Here is a 13,449-nt window from a genome sequence, read left to right on the forward strand (position 1 = left end):
GTAACTTCTACGTCCGCTTCAGTCACTGAACACAGTTTGAGCGCACTTGCTGGGCGGGGAGATTTTCACGTCAAGTGGATTGACTGGGATAAGTATTTGTGAATGATTTGTATAAACAGTTATATTATTATTATGACATTGCATAACGTATCCATTGTTGACGGACAATCCCGGACTAATTCACACTACTTCCATCTGGTATGTGATAATGGTGACATACATTCATCTGAAACCTACCTTATCCTGCTGCTGAAGTCATCAAACCCGGCCCAAAGTTTCACAAATATGGAACAGATTAAAATTTAAATACGGGCTACTCCCTTTTCCCCAATCGATGTGTGTTTAAATAATTAAATGGAATTTTAGGATCGGTAAACCTTTTTGATTATTGATTAACCAAAATAACAATTCTTGTCAAAATTCCTCAGTAAACATGGACATGATTCTCTACATTTTATTTATGAAATCTCATTCTTATTTTGGCCAAAAACACAGCTGTTATTAAGAAATAGACGATTACTATGTTATCAGAGGCACTTACACGTTTCACATCAACAACCTTTCACCACCCAAGAAATCACCATCAAAGTTACATGTATATTTGTTTTTGTACATTGAGTGAGTGAGTGAGTAAGTATGGTTTTACGCCGCTTTAAGCAATATTCCAACAATATCATGGCGGGGGACACCAGACATGGGTTTCACACATTGTACCCATGTCGGGAATCGAACCAGGTCTTCAGCGTGACGAGCGAATGTATGTACATAGTTAATGTGATTCAAATGAGTGAATATTGTAAATACACCACTTTTAGCAATATTCCAGCACTACCACTGTGGGGGACTCCAGAAATGTAATTCACATACACATTGCACACATGTGGGGAATCGACACCCTCATCTTTGACGCGACGATCAAACTGGCCTACCTCACCTTTATATGAGGTGCTTCTATAAAAAAAGCTGAACTTTTACAAGTGTTACATATGCATATATGGTGGCAGACTAAAAAAAATTAATTAAAACAAACACACACAAGGAGTAAACGCAAATTGGCTAGGACAGCATGGCTATGTGATAGCACCTCAAACAATAAAAATCAATAAAAAAATCAAAGAAGTGCAAAGGTCAAGTTGGCTGGTTGGCTAACACCGTCGTAACTGGAAATGGCTGCAAAAATGGGAAGTAATGCCTTGTCAATTATATGATTTTTTAGCCTTTGTTTTGACATCCTAAATTTCCCCGATAATGTCGAGGTCATGATAGATCAGCTCCAGCTTATGACGTTTACATTTCACTGTTGTTTGGGGACTGAAGTGAGGATGTCAGATTATTCACGTTTTGTGGAAAGACACATTGCGTTTACATCTAATCTTTTTTATCAAGGACTAACCCTCACAGGCCTGGTCAAGACAATTCAGATATCCAATGATAGACGTTCAGAGGAATTTACCAAATATGACACGCTAATTGTCGAAAGATGCGCGACGCTGTTTCCTACTATGACCTCTATAGGGAGTGTTCACACATCCCCACACACTGACATTCACCTGACTGGATAGGTTGGTCATGCTTGGGGACGTGGACGTCGTACCCCGATAGCGTGAGTCATTGTTCATGATACTGATCACTGGATTGTCTGGGCAGGACTCAATTGTTTACAGGCCGCATTCGTATGGGAGGAGTATTGTTGGGTGCGGCATTAGGAAAAACACAAAAACATGTAATTCTTGTAAAAATTGCCGGGTGCTACTGGTAGAGCAGGACGTCCATTTTTGCAGACACTTGGTGTCATCAACTAATTTACAGTGATTCGGTCACATACTTTTTCATCACTATCTTGCCTTTACTGCCTATATAATATGTTTCTGTAGAAAATCGAGTCTGAATATTCTCATAACGATTTGAATTGTATGCTTGAAGCCTATTTCTTTAAGCGAGTAAGTGAAAATGGTTTTACACAGCTTAGAAGTATTCCAGCAATAACACATCTTGGAACACCAGACATGGCTTCACACAGTGAACCTGCATGGACACTTGACACAGAATATGGGTGAATCTGAATGCAGCTTTTCACTCAGCCGATATAAACAATATTTGTGAGCTCATTGTCTTTTCATCATACACCATGATTTGTGCTACCTATCAATGTTTTCTTGTGTTTCACCCAGCTCACCTTCTGCCGGTACTACACTACAGCTTTCTACAGTTCTGGAAGATGCTCCCACAGAAAACATACATGTATGAGAACACCCATACGATTGCAAAACTGGAAAGTCCAACTGCTAGAGTGGTAGTGGAGTAGCCTTGGGTTTAAAGAGTTACCTTGTTCATGCTGGGTTTGACTCCCAACAAGGGTCGAATGTGTGAAGCCCATTCCATGTGTTCTCAGCCATGATTAATCCCTTATCCCTCACTACAACTGCAGGAGGTACAAGCTTCCAACACGTGACTTGTTTTGATCCCTTTAGTATGAATCTTTTCTTTTACATTTACATGTTCCGTTTACGTCATGGACGTCTGGTCATTATAAAGTCGCATCCAGCACACCGGTGATTGATAACACGTACTACGATCAACGCCGGTGACACACGATGGTAATACAGGATATACATTGTAAGCAACTGACTTTTTAAGTGGTTTTGTATGCTAGAATCTATTGCTTAACCCAATTGCCTAATAAACATGAACTACTAAAAATAAATACTTACAGATGATGAATATGCCACTTCTGTTCTTGCTGATGATGTGAATTGCACCTGAGTACCCTGAAAAATATAGTTTTCATTGTAATACATGATTTTGGCACATTTGTTTCTGAAGACTGTTCTCACAGATGACAAGCATTGTAAAATGTGAGTGAGCTTTACACTGATCAAACACACATATGGTTCTTTGAAGCCAAAACCATGATCTGGTCGAATTTAGGATTTGAATCCATGATACTAAGTTCAGAGGATCATCGCACGATTAAGGAATGCAAATGTACACAAGCTAGTTAGTGAAGCTAGTTACCTCAATTTGCCTTTTATTGTGCAGTGAACTACATTAACTGATCAAGATAAAACTTCCTAATAACTATGTATTTTCTGACATGCCAGAAGCAACGATTTTAAAGTGTAACATGTATAATGAATATTATCCAAACGAAGGAGGGCATTACATGTTATCATTCGAAAATAGCAAGTTTGATGTAACTAGTTGTGGTATGTGGCGTACAGTATCGCTCACTAAACAGGTGGAACTGTTTGCTATACATAACTGCTATGGGTCATGCATCCTTTACCTCGAAATCTAGTAAACTGGTGACATCTTAAAACTTGACAGTAACTCTGACATTCGAGATATAGTTTTGACTAAATAACTAAATCCCATATCGTGTAGTACATACCTCTCAAGTATAAACCACGTGTAGGCGACTCAGAAATGATGGATGCTCCGAGTATGAACTGAAAACATATTATTAATAAGCTTTACACATTATGTAAGTTCTATGTATAAATCTAAATACGTTTCTTGGCTAGACAATTTTGAATGCTTTCCTTTTCTTCTATACTTCGCAGTTTACATTTTGAGGGGGTGGGGGTTGTTTGTCATTTAACGTACATGTGTGACAACTTCATAAACTTCCTGTGATGTCAGCTGTTGAGGTCGGAGATCCTGTGGTGTCAGCTGTTCATGTCGGAGATCCTGTGGTGTCAGCTGTTCAGGTCGGAGTCCCTGTGATGTCAGCTGTTCAGGTCGGAGATCCTGTGATGTCAGCTGTTCAGGTCGGAGATCCTGTGGTGTCAGCTGTTCAGGTTGGAGTCCCTGTGATCCATCTCCACTTGTATCAGAACCTGTTTGTAGATAAATGTATTGGATTTCAATAATTAATCTAACTAAAGTCTTATTATTTACTGCTTCTATATAAACAGAAAGTGAGTCTTACATTAATGCACTGAATACATTGGTATACTCTATTAAAGTATGAAGGTTAGTGTAGTTCATTTGGTATTTAATTTGCTTTTCCTGACCTACATCCAGGTGTTATATTGTACCTGTGATGCGACGGATCATCTCCCCAAGCCGATGCCACCGTCCTTCATGTAGCTGAAACAACATCGCTGACACCATAGAGATCAGAACATAACCTTTGGCTCACACAATAGCTGTGTATCATATCATACCACATATATTATTTATTTATCGACTGCATGTAACATGGGTGTTATGAACGATGTGCAACTTCATGTTGATTAACATATGTTTTACTCACAATTTGAGTCATGTATGTACTCAATGTAAAGAGCCATTGAAACCCTTACTTAGAAAACATGTTAATAAAAACAAAATTCTGTTACGAAAGCAATACATTACCGCACTGGTTTCTTCTTCTTTTAATGCCAGGTGTTTATTCTGTTTATGGAGATCTGAAGAGACAATTCCAAACACAGATTGATTACCTTATTGGTAACAGTTTTCCTCTTACCCATCGTACATACGGACGGATGTTCGACTACATTAAAACTGGGCCACTGTACATGGAATAGCAAGATACTTTTAAATCGATTAATAATGGTATTAAGGCATGCAAGATAAGATAACTTAAAATATACCCAAAACAATTAGCTTTGATATAGGATATTGTTCCTAAAGTCCACGATCAGTGTTCCGATATTGAAGAAGCATTCTTACCCTGTAAAGTAGGCTGTTTATCTGGAATATGATCCAAGTCAAGACTGGAGGCAAGACCACCAAATGTGTCGATTAGTTCCATAAGGGCTTTCAGTCCTTGAAAGGAAAGAAGGACTCTCGTGTCTTGTGTGTCATCTTCTGGAAGCTTCCTCTTCAGATTTTCATCAGATTTCTTCTGCAGTACACCGGTGAGGGTAATGAGCTCCTCCTGTCTTGTGGATTGAAGGGTTCTCTGGGTGTAGTCTATCGTTGATACTATTGCAGTATGGACCTCATGTAAAGTGTCCAGCTTCTTTTTAACCATTTCATTTGGGGCCTGAAGACTCGCACGAATGTCCTTCATGAGTTGTCTCTGCCGGTGAAGGAACCGTACAGCAACACTTTTGAAGACTGTAGTGGCATCTTGTTCCAGTACAGCTTTCTCTGTTTATTTCCCAGTTTGTTTTGGTGACTGTTGACAGTTTTCATTCTGACTGTGACATATTTCAGTTTAAGTCGTTGCTTCTGCACCTGCTCCTGCAGCTGACCCTTTGCTTCCACATAGGCATGATTCAAGTCTTCATTCTCGTGACCCTTGTGGGCTCCATGTACACACACAAGGCACATTGCCTGCTTACATGTGTGGTCATACAGCTGCGGCTTGTTGTCAGGATGGTCTCTGCAGTTAGGTTCTTTCATCCACTGCTTCATAGGGATATTCTCCGCCTGGTTGATCTCAATCACGCTGTGGTTTTGATTCGGTTTCAGTGGTTCGTGTATTTTATGACAGTCGGAACAGAGCAGGCTAGCACATTCGTGACAGTACATCACAGCCTTTGCATCATGATCTCCTTCGATGTAGTTACATTTCTTCTCTCCATCAACGTTAGCGGTATAGGCAGCTTCGTTGCGTCTGACATGATCCACTGCTGTCTGCTCCATGTTGAACTCACAGCCACAGGAGGGACACTGTATGCAATTCTGCTTGGCTTGGGTGTCTTGGTGATCAATGCATGGCTTGCAGGCAGAATGAAGGCATGGAAGAAGGCAAAGCTGACTCCCATCACAACAGGACTTAGTTGAAAACTGACACATTCGCTCAGTCGATTCTGAGGAAAAACAAGTGACACGATCAGTTTAAAGCTTAAAGGAACTGATTCATCAGACATATTTAATCAGGCTCTTACTTACCGTGTGATTGTATTTTTGTTCATAAGTTACATATATAAGATTGAGTGTCACTTTGTTTAATGCACCTGCTTGATGGACTTCCTCTCTAACATGTACCCTGTCTGGGGACTGTGACCTGGGAACCCCCAATAAAGCATCATATGCCTCCTGTTCCTCTTGTAGTCTCTGAAACGACAGTTATCACTGCATCACAGACATGTATCTTGTTATCAAGATATTACGTGTTAATTTATTTCCATTTAGTTTAGAAGTTGTGCAAAATAACTCTTTAAACATATAAGTTGATCCCATTCTCACCTTCTCCAATGTTTCACATTTTGCTCGAATCTGCAGCAATTCATCATTTGCCTTTGACAATTTTGTTTTTACTGAAACAAGAAAAATGCATGGATATCCTCAGATAACAGTTTTATGTGTCAACATTCCGGACATTGCATAGCATTTGTCCATTGAAACTATAGAATTACTATATTTCAGAAATGATACAATGTAGTTGTTTATCATAGACAGGCCGTTGGAAACCAGGATGTTCCATTACCACCGTGAACACTGGCAAAATATGAACACACAATGCCATTTAGCAAGTGTTCAAATGTTTTATTTGGTATAACTCTTTCTTAGTTTAGTACAGATTATCGTATTTTTTTAAGTTGAGTCCTATCCGGCAGTGACAGTGTGGGTTCGAATCCTGGATGGGACTCAACCTAAAAGAGTATGAGAATCTGTACTTTTCTAAGAATGTGTTACCCCAAATATATAACATTTGTTACATTTGACCACTTTCTAAATGTCATTGTGTGTTCATTGATTTCAGCCATGGGAGCCGTGCGAATTTACGCTTGTCGGAGGGGTGCAAAAAGTACGTGATCTAGGCTACCAGTTGTCGGACCATTTTTTCGAAGCCTCGACAGCTGAGTGGGTATGATCGCGGACTTTGAGTGACGGCGATTAGGTGCCTCACTCTGGCAGTATGGGACTCAACCTAAACAAGTACGAGAGTCTGTACTTTACTCCAAAAGTGTTATCCCAAATATAACATTTGTTACTGGCAAAATAGGCAAAATCAAAATTGTGGATAGAAGCGATATTTAACTATATATTATTAATGTCACATTACGAGCTTCAACTTCCTCATTCTTCTTTTCTATCTGTGTTGTGAGATCCCCTCTTTCTTGTATCAGTTGTTCTTCAAGTTCGGCATGGTCTGTGTCTTTTTGTTTAACTTGTTCCTCAAGTCTTTCCATTGCCTAAAAACAAACGCGAATGACCGTTTAAGAAGTAAATATCGACTGCTTATACATGTAGCAGTTTATGTCATTTTTTACATGTAAAATTCCTTTTTGATCTAAACTTCAACGTTGGTGTAAATGCACTTTTAATAATCACTACCATTGTTAAAATCATATACATCTAAATATATATCTCTTCTCAAAACAAGGGAGCTCTTAACATAATAAATGGCGAGCTTGTGCCGTCTCTCCACAACGTACAGAGTGCATGTCAGCTATTTGCCCATCTTTTTCAGCAAGTTGTTTTTTGTGGTGAGCTTCCAGCTTTTCCTTGTTGATATAGACGAGATCTGAACTACCTGAAAATATAATATTGCGAAAACTAGATTTAAAAGACTGTTAACACATATCTTCTGAAAAGAATACAATTTAAAGTTGATATTGTTTGGAATAATTCCTTGCCTGTCGACTTTTGCTATTTATGTTATAAGAATACTTATCCTGGCACAATATATTTCCATTTGATCATATAAAATAAAAGCCAAAGCATGCCACTTCTACATTGGAACACACGTTGCCGTTGGTTACCAAGCAGAGTCCTTGATACTCAACTGTATTCTCATCAGCATGTGGTTTGGTAATTAGGCCTGGGACAGAGACTTCTTGTGACAATGTAAGGATACTAATATCTCGAATAACCAAATTCATGTCGCATACATATTGACACAACATTTTGCAACGCTTGAAAGCTATTTCTGCAGCTTGTCGTTTTGCTAACAATCTCTGGAACACGTGTGTATAAGAATATGCTGCCCCCTGTCACATCCTCAACTCTAACATGTAAATCGATGCTTCATGGTCGAGCAGCGCGGCTTATAATACGTGAGTCCCATAGAATCGGAGACCAACAATCCCTCTGAATAGTTACTGTGACACAATGTGATACAAAGAATATCTGGAAAACAATGGCGTTTGATGACAAAATCCCACATTAGGTCCATATGAGGCTTCTGGTCATTGTCAAACTTAAGTTAAGTTCATGCATGCATTGCAGAGTTGCCTTTCCCAGGGTGGTTCCCAGGGACCCGTTCACCAAAGCGATCTTAGCGCTACGACTGTCGCAAGTCAGTGTTAAAGAATGGGAGTTACGATCAACTTAGCGCTAACATCACTTTGTGGAACGGGGCCCAGGATTCCTGTGATCTTTCTAGTTCTGGAACCATAGTCTCCTGAGCCAATAAGACACAATGGAAAGACGTTGGCACTAGTTTTAGTCAACGTCAGCAGTACTCTAAGTGGTAGTGTTGGTGTCGAAAAAATGAAGGTGGCATTGTATTGCAGCGTATGGCCAGTGGATCATGATCCCAGATGAGTAAATCTGAGATAAGAGAGTCGAACATTGGAAGCCGGTTGTCGTATCTTGGAGTGCCCAAATCAGTGTTGGGCGTGTCCAGCTGTTAACCAATCCAAACAAAACCTCGGATGAAGTTGTCATTATGTTGGCGTAGACTGGTGTCGCCTTGCAATCACGTCTGTGACGACATTTGTAATGCCCGAGAGGTGTCCAAACCTGGCCTCTAGTGACACGCCGTTCAGCAACGTGATCACATGATCACAAGCGCATGTTGTTGGTAGGACAGAAGGCCTCCATGTTGTCATGAGTCGTTTATGGCAGAACACAGATGTGAGTTTTTGTTTCCTTACCTTTATATTGTCTTTATGTACAAATGAAACATTTGATTAAAGTATTCATTATCATGCAATTTGTAATTAGAATATTTGTATACTTTGAATGGTTCGGTTTTGTGTTGAAAACTTATATATCAAGGTATATATTTGATAACGGTAACGATAACGCTGCAACATTGTGAAAACGAAAATGTGAATAAAGTTTTGGTGAGAGTATCATACTGTGTTTCTTGCCGCAACAGGTTTTCTGATAGCCATTCGCAGTAGAGCTCATTTCAAGGATGGTGTTGCATTTCCTTATCGTTGGATCACCATCCGAAAGGTGTGGACTGCACAATAATTCTCTGAGCGCCGGTTCCCAAACAGACACTTGTACAGGGGTAGAAAGGTACATCACCAATCCCAGGACGAAGAGAGGCGCGTTTGGGGACTGTCCTGGTGACGATGAAATACCAGACGCTGATGCACTCATCGTAGCCATTGAATGTGAAGGCGCCATCAAGGTGGGATGCATCAGCAAGATGCTGGATGACAAGGCGTTGTAAATCAGCGAATAGATACTTGGCTTAGGACGATCGCCAGTGCATCGCCAGTGGATCGCCAGTCACAGACAAAGCACTGATCCCCAGTAGATCCCCAGCTCCAATCATCAGCCAAGCAACACAGTCCCAAGGAGGATGCATCCCATGAAGGCGACGCCGGGGATACTTGTAGAGAGGCCATTAGGCGTGACAGATGACGATCTAAGACGAGGAGAAACGCTGGTGGAAGACAGTTCTGGTGACATTGACATCCACTTTCTACAGTTTGGACAATCAACGTGAAGATTACTTCTGCAGTTGCCAAGGTAACACGAAAATCAAATGGTTGTGCAAATAGGAGGCAACACACTTCGTCACTAATACATGCTGGAAAACATGATATATATATATATATATATAAACATCACACGATGATAAATAATAGCCGTACCTGTCAATTGTGAGAAGTTAACAATGTATGGACAAAAAATGTTTCGCATGAAAAATGTTTTGTCACGACCAGGTGAACAAAAATACGCAAATGCATGCTGCAAAATGAAAGTTGTCCATATACTTTATTGAAATAGCTTTCTTGAAAGATATCTGTGACGTTTCATTCAGGTAGAATGTGAGTGAGTGAGTAAGTGAGTATGGTTTTACGCCGCTTTTAGCAATAATCTAGCAATATCACGACGGGGGACATCAGAAATGGGCTTCACACAATGTACCCATGTCGGGCATCAAACCCGGGTCTTCGGCGTGACGAGCGAACGCTTTACCCACTAGGCTACCCGACCGCCCCGGTAAAATGTATAATAAACCCAAAGTCAAAGGATATAATTCCCAACAGAAACCACCCCTGTATCACTTGTGTGATGAGAAGGGACGTAATGAATAACCCATTACAGAATAAGCAATGGTAACGAGGGCTCTGGATGTACACGGAGGCACGTTTTAGATTAGGCGATATGATCGAAGTGAAGAACAAAATTGAAATATGTTGTGCCAGGATAAGAAATATTATTTGGTATATTTATCTTTGGAAAAACGTCTAAAAAGATTTACTTGTCAGTGTATGAAGACCTACACAATGTATCGATCAGGAACATATTATATAATTTGTCTATTTTTCTTAGTCCACATGAATGGGAGTGTAGCTGAGCTTACTTCAGTTAGTCAAGACTGTGGGCGGAAACATTCAGCATATATTTCTCCACAGATCAATCTTGGATAATTCATTGTTAACAAGTCTACATTATCAATGTCTGATGCACATTGTAAAATACATGTGTATTATGTGAAAAAAATCTTTTCTAACTTCAGCTGATGCGCTGCAATTTCACAGCCTATGGTGCTTAGAACCAACCTTTACTAAAACGCCAACATTTTTGTAGATTTAGATTAGTAATATTATGTTCAATATGAATCACGAGGCGTGTGAAAGGTTGAAATACCTTCTTCAGTTGAGGTGTTGTCAAGTTTCTCCTTGATAAATGGTTGTGTGGAATCGAGGACAGCACAGAGTGTCCTGTAGCCTTCAACCCCTTTTTTCTTCAAAATCTCCAGGAACAGTTCACATTGTCTCTCTGGTGCAGCTTGTCTACACCTGTCATAGTCTCCCTGTGTGAAGACACAGCCCTGGTACAAGGCATCCAGCACAGGGTCGACCTGAAGGTTCTCCTTTAGATATACGTGATTCTTCTGCAGGATAAGACTATGGGGAAAATCCATCCTGAGATGTAATGCGTGCGTGATGGTATCTGTAAAATGAAAACAATACCAGGTATGATTGTTGTTTCAAGTGGTGACCAATATTGAGTTTAAGTCAATATGTAAATAGCTACGCGATAAACTGCAACAAGAAATGAATAACGAAGCGTGGTTCATTTCACGATAAAATATTTTTCTATCATGAAGTCATTGCTGAAGATTCGAACATGCGCTCCCAACTTGATGACGTCATATATTTGGAGACGTTCTGAAAGGGAAATGTCGTGTGGGCTGTTCCCCATAGATGTATCTGGGGTACGCAGATAAACGCAGTGGCCGAACGGTCGCATTCAAAAGCGGGGGAGATATGACAATCGGTACGAGGAGAAAATGTACGAATAGTCGACGTTAGGATTGTGAGAATATGCGGGAAATACCAAACTTGACAAACCTGTTCTCAAAATGGACTTCTCCGACATTGTCGAGGTCGCTTTCTATTCTTATTATAAATAAGGTAAATGGTTTTAAATGTACATTTTAATAACATCCTTAAAAAGGCTGTACATAATTTTGATATATGATATCTAAAATATACGACTCATAGTCGTTGTATACCGTACAATAAAACACTGCAGGAAGAATAACCACTCTGCGCCCCTCGTGTCTTTATTTCTTTTTTAATGTCGGTTATGTGTCTGCATTAAAACTTCATAGGGCATGTGGCCGGCTGCAATAGGCTTGGTGATGGGTTTCCAGAGGATATGTAAAGCACCAATCATCGTATGTACTAAATACAGTTTGAAGAGAGGGTCATAGTTTGAAAGAGGCCAGCACAAACAACCAGTATTAAAGATGTTAGAAGATGATGTGCACAACCTTCCAGAGACTAAACACCAGAAAACAGCTTACAAATTATTGGTGTAATTAAAATAAAACAATTTAAATGTTTAGCAATGATATATACAATTAAATTGGGCGCCACACATTGAGTTAAGTATTTGATAGATATAAGCTTCTCCGTACTTCAAAGTCTCAAATTAGAGAGTAACCTTTCACCACCCAAGAAATCACAATCAAAGTTACATGTATATTTGTTTTTGTACATTGAGTGAGTGAGTGAGTAAGTATGGTGTTACGCCGTTTTCAGCAATATTCCAGCAATATCACGGCGGTGGACACCAGAAATGGGCTTCACACATTGTACCCATGTCGGGAATCGAACCCGGATCTTCGGTGTGATCAGCTAACACTTTAACCACTAGGCTACCCGACCGCCCCCTGAAGGAGTAAGTAAAACATTGCCTTGCTGTGTAATAATGAAAATACTTCGTACAACAAATTTGTTTCCGCCCAAACCTACGCTTAACCATCTTGAAACATGAAATCATTTCCACCTACAGCTTTCTTTATGCGCCTAATCTACCCAAACACTAACACTGAACTCAATTTACATCATAAACAGTTGTTTCCTATTGTCTATGAACACATTCAAGGCTTCAAATTCAAATGTCTACAAAATGGGTCGTATGAATATTATATTTCCTGTGAATCCAAACATATGAGGCGTAAAATACACATGGAATATGACACAAGAGATTGACATCTATCGACAGTCAGAAATGGCCTCCGCCATGATCAACAGTGAAACAAAATTTGAACGTCGGTGAAGGTAGAGACTCAACACATGAAGCTCTACGGCATAAACATACAATGTTGTAAATGTTAATACCTCACCCGACTTACAACACAATGTTATCAGTAGGCCAGTATCACATGACAAAGCTAGAGTTTGTGCTATGTCCCTACATTCATGACATGCAGTGACAGGAATGGCGTCTGATGACATACTTAATATCGGTAGCTTTAAAATGTGTTGGTGGAATGAAATTAAGTCCAGGATGTCACACAATACAACTGTTTATCAAACTACTACAATCACGTGTATGTGTCAAATAAATAAGAAGTCGTAATAGAAAACAACTTGATCACAAATCAGACACAATGAAAGAACCAATCAAGACGGATCTTCGTGTTCTCTATAATGCTACTTAAAGGGGGACATACAATGAGATTTAAATCCCGCCTTTTAACATATGTGTGTGCAATGTTCTTGTTTATCCATTTAGCACTTAATGTGTGACGAACGATGACAATGTCTCAGATGTTTCACACGGTATTACAACATCTAAACCTAGACAGAAAATGGGTAGAATAGTGACCTATTAGACGTTACCCACAGATATATCTGATACACCCGAAGACGGCAGAAGGTGCACGTAGGCAACAACTCTCTATCTGGAACATGTCGACATTGTTCAGTTGTACAAATTACGCAACGCGCCGACCTTAATGTCTGCTGATAGTCGCGTGTGGCCATGCAGTGAACGAAACATGTAATCTGTATGAGAATATGTAAGGTATACGTCATACTCGGCCTCAAGGTATGGATTTGT

At 39.8% G+C, this 13,449-nt stretch overlaps 1 protein-coding gene across 12 annotated transcripts in view; it reads right to left on the reverse strand.

Annotated features, from left to right (window-relative positions):
- Nucleotides 1-13,449, reverse strand: part of LOC124139557 — a 77,046-nt gene that overhangs the window by 44,156 nt on the left and 19,441 nt on the right. For 4 of the 12 annotated variants that reach the window (XM_048390637.1, XM_048390638.1, XM_048390636.1 and 1 more), the window contains exon 9: nt 3,631-3,810. In XM_048390637.1, the coding sequence (XP_048246594.1) occupies nt 3,631-3,810 (180 nt within the window). Of the gene's footprint in view, nt 1-3,630; nt 3,840-4,040; nt 4,093-4,359; nt 4,413-4,677; nt 5,167-13,449 lie in introns of those variants that run through there. The other 8 variants (XM_048390647.1, XM_048390642.1, XM_048390649.1 and 5 more) reach the window with 8 other exon arrangements.

The sequence above is a fragment of the Haliotis rufescens genome, unplaced genomic scaffold (genome assembly GCF_023055435.1).
Source record: "Haliotis rufescens isolate VD_foot unplaced genomic scaffold, xgHalRufe1.0.p SCAF_9, whole genome shotgun sequence".
NCBI lineage: Eukaryota > Metazoa > Mollusca > Gastropoda > Lepetellida > Haliotidae > Haliotis > Haliotis rufescens.